Source organism: Falco cherrug, chromosome 5, assembly GCF_023634085.1.
Source record: "Falco cherrug isolate bFalChe1 chromosome 5, bFalChe1.pri, whole genome shotgun sequence".
NCBI classification, from domain to species: domain Eukaryota; kingdom Metazoa; phylum Chordata; class Aves; order Falconiformes; family Falconidae; genus Falco; species Falco cherrug.
In genome coordinates, this window is record NC_073701.1 from 84,648,436 (window position 1) to 84,670,298 (window position 21,863).

General features: G+C 38.3%; 1 protein-coding gene across 2 annotated transcripts in view; it reads right to left on the minus strand.

The window, feature by feature from the left end:
• The window catches only part of GRM8 (glutamate metabotropic receptor 8), a 358,453-nt gene that overhangs the window by 62,505 nt on the left and 274,085 nt on the right, over positions 1-21,863 (minus strand). For both annotated transcript variants that reach the window (XM_055712667.1, XM_055712666.1), the window contains one exon: positions 12,391-12,527. In XM_055712667.1, coding sequence (XP_055568642.1) covers positions 12,391-12,527 — 137 coding nt within the window. The remainder of the gene's footprint in view (positions 1-12,390; positions 12,528-21,863) is intronic.

A 21,863-nucleotide genomic window follows, 5' to 3' on the forward strand; every position in this document is an offset into this window, starting at 1 on the left:
GGAAGAAAGATGAACATGTTCAAGATGAGAGTACTTCAGGAAGTCAGGGCTTTTTCCTATGGACTGATCATACTGAGGTTTATTCTACAACACTTAAAGAACTAACTGAGGAGGCAGGAAGCTCTTGAGACTTCATGGGGAAGACGGAGAACTTGCAAATGGAAAACCTAGTGCTTATGATCAGAAAAGGCTGGGGGCGGCGGGGGCCGGGGGGCGGGGGGGGGGGGGGGGAGAGGAGCGGAGAGAAACAGCCAGGGATTGATCAATCATTCAGTTTGACTTGACTTCCCAGAAAGAATCCTAAAAGAAATAAACAAACGCATTTCAAAAACACAGAGAAAAAAACAAGACAAATAACAGCCAAAAGGGATCTGTCAACAATGAGCTGACACATTTCCTCCAGTGAGAGGGTAATAGGCATCCCGGATGAGAGGTGAGCAGCTCTGTGTCATTTATTTTAACATTGGAAAGATTTTTGACACCATCTCAAATTACACTCTCAGTCATAAGCAACCTATTGAAAGAGATCCAGCCTCTAAGGGCTAGGTGCAAACTGTATCACAAAGCTGTGAGAAGATAAAATTTGTCATTGATTCACTGTCATAATGGAAGGGATGGTACGGGGTGGGGCCTGGGAAGATCTGTTCTTATTCTGGTATTATTCAATACTACTAATAACCACTCAGTGCAGTTTGGATGATAAAATAGGGTAGGTGGTTATCAAATTCGGGCAATAATACTGGAAAAGGTTGTAGCTATGTTGAAGGTCAGGACACTTATTCCAAATGATGCTGCAGAGAATCTGAAAAAAAGGAGCGTGCAGTTTAACAGGGACAGCTAACAGGTAGCACATCATGGGTCAGGAAGGACAGAGAGATATCAGCTCTTCAGAAGAAAAGAGATCTCAAGGCTCCAGTGGATTATAATGTGCTGAACCAATGTCATACTGTTGCAAAAGGGGCAAATACCATCCTGAGAAACACAGAGAGATAAAATAATCTTCCCCCTCTACTCTCGTAAATACATGAAATGATGTTTCTCCTGTACGCTGCACTAGTGACACTTCAGCCAGAGCACTTTATGTGAAGCCTGGATCATTGTGTTTCAGTTTGAAGGAGAATCAAATTGGGAGTCCAGAGAAAAAGCAAAGATCAAAAATGTGTCTAGAAAACATGATCTATGTGACTGAATTGAACAAATTCAGGTTGTATAGCCTGAAGAAATAACACAGCCCAGGGGGTAAAACAACAGGCTTTGAATACATGAAAAAGATGAGAATGTGCTCGATCTGTGCTCAATAACTTAAGAAGTAATGGGTTTTAATGATAGCAATGAGGAGTAAAGTCAGGTATTTATGATACTTTAGAGCAATAATGATACAAGATTTATTCATTTTAAAAAAGAAGTGGGGGAAATAAGTATCTATAGTGAAAAACAAGAAAGAATTTGAAAAACAGAGAAAGTTAGCTAAATCCTTACAGTTAATAAAATATGGCCTTGGGAGAGGGAACAGACACCATAAATATGTTAAAGTGGGGCACAAGAAGCTAATCTCAAGGAGAACCAAAAGGTTAATGAGGCTAAACAGAAAGTTACTGGAACAATGTATGAACTAGCATGATTAGCATACTAAAAGATCCACCCTGGAGCAAAGAGAGCCCCGCTACTAACAAAGCCCCCTCCCCACAGAACATGCTGGTGTAAAAAAAAAAAAAAAAAAAAGAACACAGTACCTTTAAAAAAAAAAAAAAAAAAAGAACACCTTTAAATGGGGGTGAGACTTGTAAGAACGAGTGAGAATTAGGTGTGACTAAGCATAACTGTAAGCAATCGTTCGGAGTGTGTAAAAAGCTGTGCTGTGTCTTAGTAGGTGTGCTAGCTGCCCACCTGGCACCCCCCGGCAGATCAGGGTAACGAAATAAGGGTAGTTAAAACCAGTAGCAGAATGCCTTCAGAAGCTGCCAAGCCTTCAGCCTTGGAGTAACCTAAGTGTAGAAGGTACTAATGCAAGGGGCTAGACAGCTTCTTGAGATCCCTTTAGCTGTCTTCTATGGTGCTAGGGCAGATTTCCAGTACTACATATTTTGAGCACAAATAAAAACTAAGATCATGGCCAGATAAACAGAAAAATGTCAACGTATTTATGTGACAGCTAAATTCTTCAGACTGCCTTTTGTGGTTTTACAAAATACCTATTTAAGAAACCAATGTTTTATAAGAATAAAGTAAATAAAAAATGCTTTTGATCATATTTTTCCTACTTCTTGGCTAATTAATGATGCCTTTTCAATATTGCTACGGTTAGAGCTGCTCTATTGCTTTTGGTTACAGGGAAAATGCTCCTCTGAGAAACCGTAGGGAAAGAAGGTCTAAGTAAAAGAAATCACCACTGTCACATTAGTAAACTGTTTTCCATATAGGCATAAAGGAACATAAATCTGTTTGGGAAGTATTCAGCAGCTCTCATGTGAGGAAAGGTCCAATCTGGAGTCCTACAGATGAATGGAAAGCTCTCCAAGGTTTCACAGAAAATCAGTCCTTAGCTATTAATGTGATCCACAACCTGAAGCAAAAGAAGATCCTAAAAAAGTATCCCAGTTTATAAACTAATAAATCTGTCATGGCATTCTTCTAGAGCTCTTGCTAAAGACATTCAGAGTCTGGCATTCACTCAGGAAACTTAAAAGTGTAGGAATCCAGCCACTTGTATCCCTCCCAGCATTTGCCCAAGGCATACAGAAAACCTAATTTTGAGGAGATTACTAGCAAATCAAACAAAAGAACTCCTAACAAAACCTAGAAAACTTAAGAAATTATGGTTGAAGGAGATCCTAGGGTAGTCCTCTGGCCCCACCTCTGAATTAAGTATGCAAAATCTGTCACTGGCTCCAACCAGCCCATAGCACTGAATTGCCCAGCCTCTTGGGCAATGCAGCCCAGTGCTTAATTATCCCTGTCCTTAGAATCTTCCAGCATGTTTGCATTACATCTTTCCTACTGTAATTCAAATCCACTGCTTCTCCTAATAGCCAAATTAACTATGCCTAACAGTTTGTTCTTTTCCTGAATAATCTTTTCTGTACTGATAGGGATTAACATAACTCCCCTCAGTTCAGTATTCTCCAGACTAAACAACCCCAGTTTGCTCAACCTTTCCTTACAGGCATACTTTCAAATGGCTGATCATTATCATCGCTTGCAGCTGGACTCACTCCAGCTACTCTACTTTTCCAAGTGAAGTCATGGTTCTGCAAGAAGGCCACAGCACTGAGGAAGAGAACAGATGGATTATGTCAGAAATCTAGGAGTTCCTGGCTGTAATGGCCCCTGGCGATGCAAATCTCAGTTAACCATTCCAAAGCCATTCCTTAGCTTTATGCCTATGGTTTCCATAAAGGGGGTTTCATTTCAATCCATGGAGTTACTGGAAATGTTACTGCAATCCCCCTATTTCATCCAGCCAATCTTGGCACATCCTACTGCCCTGCTCAACACTAAATCTGTTTACTGCGAGCTGAAGTTACAGTCAGATTAGCTACACATTCTTCATTTTCTGCCTTAAATTTACTATCACAGTATCACCACTAAAACCACTGAAACCATTTTGGAAATGCAGAAAAGAATTCACTCCTTGTCTTTAAAGATTTTTTTTTTTTAAAAAAAGTGTTTGGGGATTTATCAAGATGATAAATCCTAGATAAATATTAGACAAGCCTAAAAAACCTAATTTAATACCACTGCAAGATGATGAGACATTGCAGCAAAGCAAACAGAAAATCATATAGCAATGTTCTGCTGACTGATGTTTATTCTCTCATCATATCATAACCAACGAATGCCTTTCATTTTCTGTTTAATGATTTTTAACTTACTAGTAGACTTCCATTATATAACACAAATGAACAATAATTAAAGTCATTTAATCTACCATTTTTGCTTTTAAGCAGGACCATTTTGCTTCTAGGTTAAAAGGGCAGCTCAATCTTCAAATTATAATACATGTATAAATTTCTGTGGAGGAGAAGAGAAAGCTGGAAGAGACTGGGGAAGGAAATATGCTGGTAGTCCATGTTTCACACTGGTAGTTTACAAAGCAATTCACTGCAGAGTTGCTGCCAGCCACGCATAATCCAGACTATCTGCTATGCCCAGCAGCTGTTTGTCTATGTTAAAAGTCTCAACATTAGCTGGTACCAAGGGGGCAGCTAGCACTGCTCTGAAGTCCCATATATACATGCAGAACTCTCCAGGAAGCTTCTGATTTTTCACTGTCTGTCACTGCACACTTGTTTTTATTGTGAAAGAGAAAATAATATTTTAAAACACAAGTGATTTATTTTAGTTGTCATGCATGGCAAGGTGTCCTTTCTTTTTTTTCTTTTTTTTTTAAAAAAAGAAAAACTAACCAAAAATACTCCATGGTTCTTGTTGGCTATGGCTATTTAAAGAACAGACCAGTCTAATCATAACACTCCTTACAAAGGATGATCACAAAAACCTATAAAATATCTGTCATCCACTCAAGAATCCTGTGAAAAATTCACAGCCAACTGTGCAACTGCAACCCCATGCTTCGTTTGAGAAACCTGACTTTCACTCACCCTGACAAGGTGGGAAAAAAATCCCTTTTCATCCTAACTCTCAAGCAGAGGCTGTTTCATTGGCAATCTGGTATCATTCTAATGAAGAACAAATGGTTATCCAAGTTCAGGATATTTTCTTAGTAACTGTCTTTTTTCCATTTTCTTTTTTTCTCTAGAGAATCAGTGAAGATGTCTGTTTCATTGAGAGGGGAAAAAAAACCCAACAGACTATTAGGACCAACAAAGTAAAAATCTTCAGAAGGAAGACAAGTTGTAATTCTTCTTGGGTTCTTTTAAGGTCATTGGCTCTTGAATCCAGGTTCCGTTTTGATTTTCAGTCATGTCTGAAATAGCTTCTGTTCTACTACAGGGACTTCTCAAAATAATTTGATGTTTTTTTCAGCATCTCTATTCAGCTTATTCACACACACACCCCTGCCCCATCCCAATGGGATTTTTTAAAATGAACAATATAATCTGTACGATTTCAAAATCACAAAATCCCAATTTTATTCAATTTTTCATGTGTCGGCTTGTCTACAATTTGCATCCACTGTATCCTACTGCTGAATTACCACTTCAATCTCGTATTGGTCCTTAGTGACTACAAGTTTCATATCAACCTCAGACTGTGACAGTAAAGTGAGACATATTTATTGACCAGTGCTAAGATCAGGACTAGCTCTGTAAAACCCAAGTAGTCTTCTAAAGACCACAATAATATTTTTCTACTTTCAGCCCTGTGTAGAATAAAGGAAGGCAGCAGTATAATTTTGAAAAGAATAGAACCTAAAACATTTTTGCTTATCTCATTGGGTTTTGTTGTTTGGTTTTTTAAAACCCAGCATCCACAATTTTCAGGAAAATAACATGGATGGAGTATGAGTTTGAACTCTACTGCCCTATTATCTATGGGCAGAAGAGCACCCTGCAGGCAGTATGATTGTCATATTTTGTTTATAGGTACATACAGCACTAAGTGCTCCTGTTGTGTATTTCACTGTAGTGTGTTCTTTTGTTAAGCACAGGGCTTAGGTTCAGCAATTTGAAAACATCTATCAATTATATAATTGCTACCACAGGAAAAGAGAGGCTCTCTGGTTTCTTTAATGAAATATAGTGGCCTTCAGCAAAGCTTGAAACTTATTTGCTGCAGTTAGAGAAAACATCAGAAGCTTCTTGAATATATATTTTTTTTTTACCATGTCACAAGAAAGGGAACTAATGCATTTTGAATCCTTTACTTCCAAAAAGAATTGACTAATGTCAGTGTCGATAGCTTCCTTCAGGATTAGATACATAATTTACAAGAGCCCTAGAAAAGAAGAGAAATCAAATACTGATTCAAATCTTTCTGTGATATGGCTGCCTGAAGGGAAGCTCTTTGTCGATGTGGGGTTCCCAATTTTTACTAGTTCACCAAACACTGTGCTTAAGGCTGATGATGATTATGGCTGTCTCTCTGATAGTTCATCACATCAATGTAATTTTAATTTATGGTTTTCTTAGTCATAAATCAAGACCATTACAGAAAAATGGATGCCCCTGAGTCATGTATATCCTTAATGCATACACTCCATAAATCTGAAAGCTTTTATGCTTGCTATTATTTCTAAGAGAACGTTAGAAATTTCTTACTGTAAAATTTCTCTTGCATTTTAACAGAATTCTTAGGCTCTGGTGAAAAAAAAAAACAAAACAAAACAAAACAAACACAAGTGAATTCTGTCTTAAAAAATTAACTATTTTCATTTTCATTATACAGTGCTTTCATATGCTTTGATTTTTTCTTAACAAAAAATTTCACATAAATTGATATGACTCAAGATTTTTAACTGTATCAGCTAAATACCTCATTCTGAAAGCACCAATAATTGTGTCTACCTGAAGTCCCATCAATCAAAAATTACTAACTTGGAAGACTATGGGTTTGGATCTATATGTTTTTCAGATTAGGATCTTTAAACACAGATTTTGGTAGACCAAATCAATGTATAATCTTGAAATGAAATCTGAGAATGCTTTAAGCTATATTAAAAAAGTGTTTTTTTAAAAAACCTCAATGTATTAGATTTTAAAATTCTTAAACATTTCAACTTTTCTTTTTCCATCTGGCATTTAAGTTTCAAAATAGAACATTTTTGAAGAGGGTAAAAAGTCCCTCAGAAATGAATCAGAACAGACTGAATGGGTAACTAAGTAAAGAAAACTGAGAAACTTGATATTACAGCTTTAAGATGGGGACTATTTCCATTTACTGCCACTGACAAAAGCCATCAGTCAACATCTCAATCTAGCCGTTGTTACAATGCATGCAATACAGGACACAGTTTCTAAGAGGGAATTCATTATTAATCATAAAAAGAAGTTGATTTCAAATCATAAGTGCCGGGAAAAGCAAGCTTGTTTTTAACAACTTTCCTCCTACAAAGATTACATGGTTGAGAGCTCAAATTTGCTAAACCCACACATTTGTAGGGAACTTTTACGTGTGACCTGGTATGTAAAATACTGTTACACTATGAATAAAACATAAATTTTGCAGAAACAGCTACTTTTCCCTGGATTTTATTCATTATGAAAAATAGAATATATTTTGGAAGAAAGGATTTTAACTACAGAGTTTCCTGAAGAATAAGTTCTCTTCTCCTGATAAAGGAAAATGCAGAAAGCAAACAACAGAAAACCCTGACAGTTAATGTGTAGTCAATGACCAGAAGTTCTAAGGTAATTATTTTTTTCCTTCAAAGTGGTACTAAAAATTTTTAGGGTCTATTTATTTTCAGTACATTAAGATCATTTAAAGTCAGGCAACCTTAGAGAGTAAAAGGACTTTAAAAGGAGTGTAAAATTACATTGTCAGAATCATGTAAAATGATAATTGTGTAAAAGACAAGGAGGTTCTTTGAGATTATGGTTTGATGTATCTAAATAGCTGTTTTTCAGAGTTCCCTTGCATCTGTCAAAGACTGATTAAACTCAAGAATCACACAAAAATTTACATTTTTAATATCATGGCTCTTTTTTTAATGTCTACACTGTATGTCTCGGCATTGTCATGAATGCATTTGTTTTGCAAAAATTGCAAGAGTATTACTGACCAGTAACCATGAAGTTCCTGTACCTGGAAGCTATAGCTGCTTCAGAGGAAATCTGAAAGGTCAGTCTGCCTAAAGGAGAACATTAATGTTACTGAGAACTACAGGGAGAAACCAGCATCGCAGCTAGAAGGGTCTCCGCAGCTGTTGAAGCCTGCTGACAAAGAACCCCTTCGGGAGCATGGTACAGAGTCTTTATCTAGCCAGAGTTAGCACTTTCCGCCCAAAGGGAAAACCAGCACTGCACCAGGAAGGGAACAAGTCTGAAGCTTGACCACAGGGACCCTGCAGAGTCAGTGAAAACTTTGAGGGACCAGGGGCACCAGCAGAGGAATCCTGAATCCCAAGGGTCAGGGTCAGAGACAGGACCAGGGCCAGCCAGTGGGTGAGGAGCCACAGCCCACACACCAGAGACCCACAGCCAAAACCTGACAGAGAAATTGTCATAGAGCATCCTAAGGGAAAGGGGAAAAAAAAGAAAAAAAAGATATGGAGGGTGTGTAATTGTGTGTGTGTGTCAAAACCCCAAAAGATCAGAAAGAAAAAAGGAAAAGTTTTATTCAGTTATTTAGATGCAAGACATGTTCTAATCTTAGTTACTTTAATTGTTCCAAAGGTTGAACTGTACTACAAACTTGATGCTTTCATGATCTATTTTTCTGTCACAGGAAATAAATAAATGAATATGAGATAAATTTTCTGAAGCACAGTACCAGCTGTATAGATGAACACAATCATAAACACATCATAACTACATGTTACCACACAATTTGAGGCAGAAATATCTGTAAAAACAAGAGTAATCTATAAAGGATATCTAGCTGACAGAGATTCATTAAAAATCATAGTTACATGTGTCTTCATTAAGAGGAAACTGCAGGAGAAAGGAGGATACAGAGAGGAAAGATTTATATTTTAAAAGCATCTCCTTTATAGAGCAGCAGGGTAAAAATTGCCCTGCCAATGTAATATTGCTTTGCCTTCAATAAATATAGATGTTTTCACTGAAACCAATGAAAACATCCACTGTGTTCCTTCTGATTCATTGGCAATCAAAGGCACTACCTAATTTGCAATATGATGATTTGGAGTATTGACAATCATTCAAAAAGATTACTTGGGTTTAGTACATTTTGTCTAGTGAGAGGAGGCAACAGCTTTGCCACAGCAGATCATCATGTGGCATAACTACTATTGACACATGCTAAGTAAATTTAATGAATACGGAAACAGATGGAAATTAACTGTATCACCCCTATTACGACTTCCTTCTTCACTGTTACCGTACCAGCGCCTACAGACAGAAATGGAGACCAGTGTGCAGCATCTCAAGCCCTGACAAACTTTATTTCTTAAAGTCCAGTTGTCCCTTTGGGAATCTTTCAGGCTTTCAATAAAGATGAGTAGGTCAAGAAACAGAATGGAAAGGTAGGGAGAGAAACATGTCCTTCCTGAATCAATCCAGATGCACCATGCACAGGGGGACTAAGCCCTGTCTGCCTGCTCACACCCTGGTCCACGTGAGCAGGAGTTGTGCAGCAGAGCAGGGGGCAGTGGGATGGGAGTGGGGCCGTGACACGAGGCTGGGAGGAGAAACACCCACTGTGGAGCCATGTGCCAGCCTGTTCGCATCTCCACACGCTAGACAGCTCGCCTGCAAATTTCAACAACCAGTGGTATCCAGCACATGAGCTCATGGAGGTGAAAAAAAAAGAAGCAAAAAGAGAGGAAAAAAAACATTCTAACACATCCATTCTTAATGACAGTTAACAAGTTGTGTCCTTAGATAAACCCTTTCCTGTTTGTTTTGTGGTTAACGTGGTTAGCACGGTGTGGTTTCAATAGTCTGAGTAGCAGACGATGTAATCACATTTTGGAGAGCTCCTTGGAGCGCCCATACATGAGGTGGAAATAATGACACTGAAAAGCTACAGGCTTAATGAAAAATTTAGCAGCTTAGGAGGGGGATAGAAACAGGCAGATTAGAATGGAATTAATATTGAAGCAAATTCTAAGGTAGCTTTTAGCTACTACTATGTAAGTGCTATGTTAGTACCAACATTTGTGCAAAATGTGTGTATCAGTCTTTCAGATCACTTAATGAACACTAACTTCTCAGAAAACTGTGGCAATTATGAAGCTCTGGAATATATGCCATAATAGTTATGATAAGGGTCTAACTCTAGTATTTTCCAGAAATTACTATTTAGTACTGATCTTTAAAATTGTTTAACCATTTTTTTCCCCTTTCATGTCTTTCAGCAGACAGATATCAGGTTAGTGGAGGGAGTTAACACTGCCACACAATCTGCTACACACAGTTTCTGTTGGCAGGGGTTTTTTTCTATTTGGGCAGAAGAATTAAATAAATGAGTCCTTGCCAAGTAGTTACAAATATTAAATAGTAGATATGGTAAAGTGGTTTAACAGCTGTGGCTGAAAATGGAAAGCTATCGTGTGTTACTGTGGGTAGCACTCATAATTATTGCAAAGTAGTCTCTACAGGAGAATAATTTGTAAAAAATTACTACACCGTCTTTGTTACTTTTCTTCAGGAAGCTCTCACATGGAAAACGAGAGATGTTTGAAACCTGCTTTTTGTGGTTTGATTAAAGTCATTGCACAAGCTCCCTTTGGTGAAATCTACTCATGAATTCACACTGTTGCACTTCCCATCAGTCCTTAGCAAAACCAAACTTGATATTTCACATTTGCAGAGCTACCCAAACGGCTAACATACCTCAAGTAAACCCTGCAAACATTGCACAGCTAACAAGGAAACAGGTCAACTTCATTTTGTTTTTCTCATGACTGTAAATCTTCCTGCATGGAGCCATCTTCTGACAGAAAGAAGTGTCTTGGGCTCAACAACTTCTCAAGTTACTGCTGTGGTTTGATGTTAGCTGTCATAGAAATATTGCCTATTGTAGTCTCTGCATTTATTTGGATGGTGATTTAAAAAAATAATAATTCCATGCATAGGTGGGGCTTAACTGCTAAAAAACTTGCAGAACATACTAAGGCAGCAATTAGAAACTCCTCCTCAAGATGGGTAAGTTATTGTCTTTTGTTTCTTCTGCTATTAATTAAGGGACTATACTAATCCTAGTTAACTTTATAGAAAAAACCCAAATTTTCCCTTTATATTCCAGAAATATTTCTATTGCAGTAGAAGTTATAGTCCAAACTTATGTTTTACTAAATACATTTCTATCCTCTTGTATTTTTTTGAATACCCAGGCAATATATATGTACCTATCATTTTGTCTGACACCGTCTTTTGAAGGAGGAGTTACTATTTCCCTGAATAACTTAATAATCGGCCTGTGCAATATCAGATGTATAATGGCTCTAGAATATAAGTTAAAGGAGCAGGTAAATGCACAACCTAACCTACTTTAAAATATTAAAAAATTAGTTCAAGTTACTGTGCTATCATTTACTGCCTTCTAAGAAGAGAATGCAAGAGCTTTCTTCTGCCAACTGAACAAAGAAGAAATCATCACTAATTTTAAGTGTTTTGAAATAATGTAATAAGCAAATGAGTACTCTCTAATATCAGCATCACAATGAAACCACTAGAATCACAGAACCATAGAATCATTTAGGTTGGAAAAGACCTTTAAGATCATTGAGTCCAACTGTTAACCCAGCACTGCCAAGTCCACCACTAAACCATGTTCCTAAGTGCCACATCTACACATCTTTTAAATACCTCCAGGGATGGTGACTCAACCACTTCCCTGGGCAGCCTGTTCCAGTGCCTGACAACCCTTTCAGCAGAGAATATTTTCCTAATATCCAATCTAAATCTCCCCTCACACAACTTGAGGCCGTTACCTCTTGCTTTACATCTTCTTAATTGGGAGAAAAGACCTACCCTCACCTGCCTTCAGCCTCCTTTCAGGTAGTTGTAGAGAGCCGTAAGTTCCCCCTGAGCCTCCTCTTCTTCAGACTAAACAACCCCAGTTCCCTCAGCCGCTCCTCATAACACTTGTGCTCCAGACCCTTCCCCAGCCCCGTTGCCCTTCTCTGGACACGCTCCAGCGCCTCAAATTGCAGTGAGGGGCCCAGAGCTGAACACAGGGTTTGAGGTGCGGCATCACCAGTGCCCAGTTACAGGGGGACGATCACTGCCCTGGTCCTGCTGGCCACTCTGTTTCTGATACAAGCCAGGATGCTGTTGGCCTCCTGGGCCACCTGGGCACACTGCTGGCTCATATTCAGCCGGCTGTTCACCAACACCCCCAGGTCCTTTCCCACCAGGCAGCTTTCCAGCCACTCTGCCCCAAGCCTGTAGCGCTGCGTGGGGTTGGTGTGACCCAAGTGCAGGACCCAGCACTGAGCCTTGTTGAACCTCATGCACTTGGTCTTAGCCCATCAACACAGCCTGGGCAGACCCCTCTGTAAAGCCTGCCTGCCCTCAAGCAGATCAACACTCCTGCCCAACTTGGCATCTGCAAACTTACTGAGGGTGCACTTGATCCCCTCATACAGAACATTGGTAAAGATGTTTAACAGGACTTGCTCCAGTATTGAGCCCTGAGGAACACCACTTGTGACCATCCACCTCCATGAATTTAACTCCATCCACCACCACTCTTTTGCCTTGGCCATCCAGCTGGTTTTCACCAAGTGAAAAGTACAGCTACCCAAGCCATGAGCAGCCAGTTTCTTCAGGAAAATGCTGTGGAAAATGGTGTACTTACATTTAGATGAAGTTGGTTAGTCCACTGACCAATTACTTTGTATTCTGTACTCTTGTTGGTGATTTGATACTGAAAAATATCATAGCGTCCAGGAGCATCTCCATTTTCATTGAAGATAACAGGTGTTCCAGCACTCCCTGAAAAAAAATTAAAAAGCAGTTAGGATAAATACCTTTAAAGCAGCTTTCCAGAAAACACATTTTGGAGGAAAAATACTGATTAGAGATTAAACAGGTTCTTCTTAATGCAAGGCTACTATGGTAATAAATCCAAAAACCTCTCAAAAAGAAAATGTGTGTTATTATCATCATCACGAAATCTACCCTATGAGTTAATTAAAACATTTTAAAATTACAATCTTTTTCAGTCTTTTTGTTTGTTTTAACTGGTTTTTCATGTGTGTGTATTATAGAACATTAGGAAATTCTGTGATAAAACAGAAATGGAGAAACTAATTTTGTCTTGGAAAAGGGTGCAATTTCACTTTAGGGTATGAATACAGTGCAGGAGGCACAAAATAGCAATCTTGTAATGACTTCATAAAGAATTTTCCTATTAAGTACAAAAGTAAAATAAATACCATGAACATAGGAGCCAATGCTCATAAAAGACCTTGAGATACAAGTGTCTAAATCTGGTCATAGTTAATTTGATCAGTTTCTAGCACTGACGACCTGTGTAAAAGTGTTTTATCAAAATAAATTAAGGACAGCAGCTGTGCTTGTTGCTTTCCTTTATACGCAGCACTGCCTGACAGAAAGGGCCATTGCTGAAGCTGTCAAAAATTATAAATCGACACTCTGTTCTTACTTCGATCAACGAAATGTTCAAAGATTGAAAACTACATGTCCACCTTGGCAACCAGGCCAGCCAAATTAGAACACGTTTTGATGAATTCCCTCAAGGTTACATCAAGGATCTATACTCCTACAGAGACTTTTCAAAAACTACACAAAGAATGTCATTTTCACCCACTCCCCAAATTTATGTGTATAGATGAACTGTATTTATAGTTGAGGTTCATTGGACTCAAATTCAAATATGTTAAAGTTCTGTTTCAGTGACTGGAGGACGAAATTTCTCTTTAATGGGAAAAAAACACAAACCACCACAAAACCCACCCCCAGTGTTTTCACACGTCTCCATGTGAACAATCAAGAAAAGGAGAATATCCAGCTCAGTGAATTCCTACAGTATAAGACTTGTTAATGTAGAACCTACAGGCACTAAATCCACTGTGAGTACTTTCCAGAGAATGCCAAAAGAAGTTTGAAATTCTGGGTAACATATCAAGCAGAATCTAGCAGCAGAAGTGGGAACAGCAGTCTACATACTGCAGGATTTCAGCAGAAGTACTTCTTGTCTGTCTGTCTCTCTCCCATGAAGAATTTTGTTCTCTGGTTTTGTATAGCAGCTTTCATACAAAATTGATACCCAGTGAAATAAACAGTACTTTGAGAGTGACAAGTGGCACACTAACTACTATGCCAATTTTAGAGTTCTGCCAGCAAAAGTCTGGCTGCAAAAATTAGATGTGAGCAACCATGGAAGAGGAGTCTCAAAAAATTATGAGTGAGAAAGAATTAAGACCCCTTTGAAGATTTAAGAGACTCCACACAAAATTTTGGAAAGCTCTTTATGCTTTGCTTCCAATTCATTTGACAGAATTGAAGGGCAAGAATAGAGCCAGTCTACAATCTCCCCAAGCAATGATTTTTTTCTTCACTGCTCAAATAGTGGGTTGATCCAATAAATTTCTTCCACCCAATAAACACATACTCAACTGTTGTTGATATGCAGGTATGGAGGTAACCTTCAAAATATTACTCTCAAGTAATGGTGGGATTCATCTTTCCATCCAGCAGCATGTAAAGGGTTCATGGAAAGAACAGTTATCTTTTACTAATGGATACAAAATGTCCTTTCTACCCTTTAAGAACAACGGGAATTGCAGATGTTCTTTTGCTCAGCATGTGAGCATATAATCTATTGCTGGTTTTACAGATATCATGTTGTGCTGGGTTTGGCTGGGATAGCATTCATTTCTTCATAGTAGCTAGGCTGGGGCTGTGCTTTGGATTTGCGCTGGAAGCAGTGTCGATAACGCAGGGATGTTTTCGTTACCGCCGAGCAGCGCTTGCACAGAGCCAAGGCCCTTTCTGCCTCTCACCCCACCCCACCAGGAGCTGGCAGGGGACACAGCTGGCACAGCTGGCCCCAGCTGACCAAAGGGATATGCCAGATCATGGGGCATCACACTCAGCATATAAAGCTGGGGGAAGAAGAAGGGGGGGGGGGGGGGGGGGCGGGGAGGATGACGACACATTTGACATTATGGCATTTGCCTTCCCAAGCAACTGTTATACCTGATGGAGCCCTGCTGTCCTGGGGATGGCTGAACACCTGCCTACCTGTGGAAAGTGGTAAATGAATTCCTTGGTTTGCTTTGCTTGAGTGTGCAGCTTTTGTTTACCGATTAAACTGTCTTTATCTCAGCCCATGAGTTTTCTCACTCCTACCCTTCCAGTTCTCTCCCCCATCCCACTGCGAGGGAGTGAGCGAGTGGCTGCGTGGGGCTTAGCTGCCAGCTGGGGTTAAGCTGCAACACACATACAAAGACACAGACTATAGTACAGGCGGAACCATCCTTCTCTTTGATGCAGTAGTGTTCTCAGATAAAGCATAACAGCATCTCACACTGTGCACCTCAGTTGACAGGAACATAGAATCCTGCTGAATTCAGCTGTCATTCCAACAGAGTCCAACAAGATCTTTCTCATATAGCAGAAGTTAAAACAGCCTTTGCCAAGTTAATAAAATTAAGCTTGTTAAAAGCTGGAATATTCACAGAAGATTCAGACCCCCAAACACTGGGAAGAACACACTGTCCTTCTGTTGAACTGCAGATTTTAGAAACAGTCACGGTGCCTGCTGTAAAGTAAATTTGACTATGTTCTGGCAATGCTGCCATAGCCAGTAGATACTGTTAACAAGTAGTACCAGACCATTATTTTCATCTACGTCTTCTGTCTTATTACTTATATATGTCTTTTAGTTCATTATTGGTTTACGGAATGAAACATTTGATAGACCCAAAACAAGAAGGTGTACATGGCTGGATTGCACCAATAAACCATTAGCTACATAACCAGGAGAGCAAAACTTAAACACATTTGAAGAAAAAAATGGGGATTTTACCAGGGGTTCTCAGAATTATGACTACAGGATGGTAGCCGAAGCCTTGCAAGTATAAGGGCAGAATGAAACTAGAGGCCTTAAGGCTATAAACAAATCACCAAGAGTTAATTTGTGTTCTTAAAAATAAGTTAATCTCATCTGAAGAAAAATATACCTTGGTGGATTATCTGGATGAACAGTTCATCTGAGAATGGATAGTCCACAAAATGCAAAGGTTTCCTAAGAAAATATACTATGTTGGTTAGTCCATCAAATTTAAGTGAATACTTCTGTAGAAAAACTGATCAACACTGTATAGAGATCAGCTAATTAAACCACATGGAGAAACATAGTAGCTGACCATAATTAATAGCAGATGTGGAGGCACATCTAGATTTAGTATATAACACTGTAACAAATGCCGTTGTGTTGGACAAGTGCCTGTATTTTTTGCCAACCATATATGCAGAGCTGAGCACTTGACATCTGGTACTGCACTGCCATGTATGTTTTTACTGTATCATTACTATTGCAGGAAATTGCATCTTAGTTCTAGTTTAAGACACCGAGTGTTTAATTGCTCCACTTAATGGTTGTTGAAGACTGGCTGCTAAATCTAACAACGCACTGTGGAGGGAAAGTAATACAGAACACAACGCTGCCGTGAGGTAGTGAGCCCAGGTAATATAAATTCCAGCTCAGATAAAAAGATTTTGGGAAGCCACACTGAATAGTTCTTGGAATAGGGTATTTGCCTTAGAGAATGAATTTGTATATCCTCATCTAGGAACGACATTTATTGGGCATCACCATAAGAAAAATGTTACTTTTGCTTATGAAAGATATCTCGGTAATGCTGGTGCATTCTGTCACCTCAGAGAATACAAAGCAGCCCACATATTTTAAAATAATTTCACTGTTTTAGTACATTTTTTTCATAATTTGTCATCAGTCATGTAACAAGGTAATTAAAGAACAGTGAGGGAACTAAGCCTTTGGGCCCTTTCACATTTTATTTTCTGTGTGGTTATGTTGCCATACATAATTTTAACCCATTATTGACTCAGGTAATTGTATTCAATCTGTCACCATCTTAACTAATTTTTTAATATATTCTAGGTGACTAAAAGAGGAGTGCATGGCAGAATTTCAAGAATGCGTAATAAGCTTGGCTAACTATGGAAAATAATGTGTGCACCTTCATCATCTTCATCTTTCCTTTGTGCTAATTCTTTTTTTTTTTTTTTCCTAATATATAAATACAGTTACTAACTTCTTTTGGGAGCTGATTCTGAAATGTCTTTTTGCTGAAGAATTCCAGGATACTTTTAGAAAGTATTTTCTTTTTTTTTTTTTTCTTTTTTTTTTTTTCCTTTGTGATGTATAGCTGTGGACTGTTAAGTGGAAGGAAAATTTTGAATTTCACAATGAAGCATTGTCAAAAATTGTACAGACTTGTTTTGAAATCACACTTTCTTTGCAGTTAAAAGATAAAACAAAATAGGAAAATCATTTGATGTCCTCAAGCTGTAAAGGAAAGACAAACAGTTAAGTCTCATGGCTAGTATAGGCCAAAAGTGTCGATTTTTCTTTACAGGATCTATTTAACAAAAAAGGGATTAGATACAGTGAGAAATGCATGCAGGGAGATCCCCATCCATCCATTCTTGTACTCCTTCAAAGACATCACAGCACGAAGCAATTACGTTGCCCTGACAGCAGAGCTATGCTACGTCCAATGATGTGGTTCATAATATGGACAAAGAAATACTGGGCTGTACATCTGAACTGGTGTCTTGAGGTTTTCAGGTCATAAACATAAACATCTGTCTCCTGCTGGATACCCTCTTAACAGCCATCTATACTGTAAGTATGATGTCACCTAAAAGCTTCAGAGTCTTTGCTGTATTGCATACCAAGTCCTTTAGATATTTTATTTAAGCTCTAAATGGCTGGTAAATAGATCCTGCTTCAAAATCACTCCAAAATCAGATTAAATAGATACTCTTCTATAAACCCTATAAAAGTATGCTTTATAGAATAGTTGTTACCGTTCGCTTGAAGACAATCCATATTCACAGCACAAAATAATGTTACATTTTAGTAAGCCTAAGGACACGTTCACTTATTGCAGATATAAAGTAATAATCTGGTACTGAACAAAATTCCTCCTCCTCCTTCCCAGTTTACAGCCAGCAGCATTAAACAGCTCTGGGTGTTAAACTAGCACATTAGCTAAACATTACTGAAGCAATGTAACTGTGACCTCAGCTGTTTATGACCCTTTCAAAATGCAGCTTAAACTACCCAGAAACATCATTTAGAGAAGGAAAAAAGTGAAATGCATGAGATTTCTAATTCAATATCAAGTAAGTAATGGATCATTTTGGATTTTTAATGTCTTACATTCATGTCAAGGACTCTTTCTGATTAACAACTGTTTTATGACAGGTCCCTTGTGCACTGAACCTGAAAATTTAGTCTTCTAAAGAAATCCCTACGTGTGTACCTTGATATTCTTAAGATGCTGCTCAGCAACTACCTTAACCTGCATGTGCTTACCTTAACAAGTTACATTTGACATGAATCTCAGATGTCCTCATTCCTAACGTAAACTGCAATCTTAGTTTCTTGTGAGGTTAAGGGCCCCTGTGATGCCCAGATGCCTTCCAAAGAACTAGTTCTTTTTACATCTCAGGTAGCAGAAAAGAAGTGGAATGACTGGGAAACCCTGTGTTCACGGGTAGTAGTGCCCAACTGCATATTGAAGTGATTTATCTGTAACAGTTCCTGAATTAAGAATAGTGGTGACCCTTATTAAATATTAATAATAATAATAAATCCACTAAATTAAATCAACAGCCTTGGATTTTTCTTGTATGAAAACCTTTAATAAAAATGTAGTTATTACAAGGTACTGCTACTTCAGTGCCTTGACAAAAGTGTAGAAAAGTGGTTGTGCTGGTAAGTCTCACAACTGCCATTTACAGAATTTTCCAACTTTAGTGGAAGTAATATCATTACAAAGCTTGACACCAGACACAATTCTCTTATTTCATCAGATTTCAGTGTCCTGATACTAATTCAATTTTTTAAACTGAAATGAAAATTACTTAAGCCTTCATCCTTTGAGCTGTTCCTCATAGGCTGTTTTACCTGTTATGAATCCGAATGCAGCCAGCATGGATTCAAGGGTATATTTAGGTGAATGGAAGTCAAGCAGTTTACTGTACACTATATTACAGTTAACTGTTATGTATGAAAAATTTCAGAATGCACCATCTGTTAGAATTTGGCTTTACTGGAAGACTCCTCAGATTTATAGGATCAACCCTTATTCCATTAATTTATATGATTAGTTTTACATGCTAGAGTTGGGGGTTCAGATTTTTTTTAATTAACATTTCTTTTTAATTAGCATTTCATTTTAATTAGCCATTAAAAGGAAAATTTCACAGAGATGTACATGCATTAAATTGTTTTCCTTGAAGCAGAAAGAGGGAGAGTAACCATTTGAACTTTCAGTACTGTGAATTCCCAGAGAAGAATGCATTTGTAAAATTAAACAAGAAATTTGTCACTGGTAAGTATTTTAATGAGAGAAATTAAATAGAAGGTTGTTGAATAAATAGAAAAATAAATAGAAAGAGTAAATATAAGCTGTTTGAACATTTAATACTTGGGGGGGGGGGGGGGGGGGGAGGGGGGGAATACCAGAAAATCATAAACTACTCAGAACTAACAGAACTTAATTTGTGAATGTTAGTCTGGCACACAGAGAAGGAATACACACTGTATGTGTATATATACACTATGTAAGGTTTGTCGGAAACGAAGCCATTATCTGCTCAGTCTCCATACAGCAGACATTTTCAAACAAGCAGTGTGATTACTAAAATACCCAATGATGATTGTCTTCTATTTTCCTAAATGTATCTTATTACTAAAATACCCAATGATATTGTCATCTATTCAACACCTGAAAAGACTTCTCTTTACGCTTACCCTAAATGCTTCAGTTCAAGATTAGGACAATAAAGCAGGATTTCATCCAGTTGTTGTAAACACAGGTGCTTACTGACTTTTTAAATATCCTAAGATACTGGACACATCCACAAATATATGTAAAATATGCATATGACAGAGAACCTGTGCCTTTCTGAGGCAGCAGCTGGAGGCCAGATGGATACCCTGGAGTATCTGGAATGGCATTCAATGCCCGTGTTTAGACAATTTATCTTTCTTACCATGGGGCAAATTCTGGCTATTCATGTATGAGTGCACAAAATAGAACCAAAGAGAAACTGAAAGTGCTACAGGAAATGATTTATATACAAATGTGAGACATATGTGATATAAATTATAGTGGTACCCACTACAAGGCTCATAGAGAAAGTAAAAAAAAATAAAATAGTATTAGTATAAACTGATATAAATCAATTCCAGGTCAGGCAGTACAACTTTAAATTATTGAAGTTGATGGACAAGAACTTTAGTGGTAATTCTATAGAGACAGATATAATTTATTTGATGTCTTGGTCCTCAGCACAGTGAATGATTGAAAATGTGTACTTCTGTGAAAGGAACAGTTCATTCCACCCCTGCATGAGAACATCAGTCACGGAGAGTATCATGAGGACATTGTATTTAAAATAACAAATAACTAGTAGTACTTTTTTCATTCCTGAATGTATTAGAACTTTTTGCCACAACAAGCAGAGAGAGATGATGTGTCATAAAACTTACCCTAAAAAAAATAAAATTTGAAGACGTGACTGAGCTGTTACAGCCAACAGTATAGGTATATTAAACAGCAATTTGCTGCATCATTCATTAGTGTGTCTATCAGTGTTTATTAAAAGTAGTGATATAGGTGCAATGCTGGTTCATCCAGTTCTTCACCTACTAATTGCAAGAATATATAGGAGAAAAATTCTATATTTAGTTTGTTCCCTGCATTTTCACCCCAGGCACCTGCTGTTGGTCACTCTCAGCAAGTGTACTGCACTGCTCCAGAATACAGAAGGACAGAACTCTAACTCCCCTCTTTACAGCACCTTGAGTCTACTAAGAGATGACAAGTAACCTGTAATACAACAGCATCACAGATTAAACTTCATATTTTGCCAGATAAAGAATCAAAATTGCTAGACACTGGTCCTGCTACGGTGACACAGTATCGTGGAAGCAGTTTTCTATTTCCCAGCCTGGGCTTATCCTGTTCTCTGCACAGTGAGGCTATGCCTCTGCCTTCACCTCTCCTCCCAGAGGTAGGGCAGTACTATGTGAATGACTTTCCCTACTCCAGGGCTAAATGGGAGCGGTGGGAGTTGTCGATGAGCTTCTTCACAGGTAGGTGCTAAAGCAAGACTGGAATTAGCACTGAGGCATTGGCAGAAACACCCGACAGTCCTAGGAAAGGAGTGTGAAGGAGGAGGTTGTGATGGGGTAGGAACTACTGAGGAAGAGAAAATGAGCCCCATTTGGATCTCCGCTGCCGCCTTAGCTTTGTTCCTTTCACCTCTGGAAAAGGGACAGCCCCGGTCACACAATGACGTCAGAGTAGATAGGGAGAGGGATTCCCTACACATAGCCCAAAACCTCAGTGCTACTAGCATACTTGAAAGAATTCAACCTGTTTTTATTCTGTACTCTAACAATCCATAGAGACAAGTTTATTTTAAAATCTAAGGCATACATTGTGTGCCAGAGAAGATTGGTTCAGTTCTGCAGTTGAAGAACCCTGTAAGTCAAAGCCAACAGGCTCTGGGAACAGATATTGTATGCAATGGAGACACATAACTCAATCCTTTAAAAATCGACACATAAAATTCAACTGCAAGATACATACTACTCTAGTAACATACTAAAATAGTAGCAAGGTGGTATGACATTACTACAAGCTAACAGCTTGTACTGGAAGAGGAAGTTGCAAGAGGGTGGTTAGGATTTGGGGGTAACAACTATACAAAAGGTGTAAATAAATGCATAAAATTTTGTTAGCGCGATACTATAGACCAGATAGTAAAAAACGTTCTTGGGTGGAAAATGTTCATTTTAATGTTATGAAGTATAAGTTAATATTTTTTTTAAATGTTGTGGTTAGCTTTTCTTTGTAAATGTATTTTGCAGCACCAGTAGCAGCAAGCACATTTCTTGTAGTCCCTCTGAGAAACGTTCATAGTTATGATTTTCCACAAGAAAAAAAAAAAAAGAAAAGAAGGTAGCTTACACATATCCTCGGAAGTAAGTGGGAGTGAAAGTGTGAGGAATCTTTACCAAAAATATAACTGCAA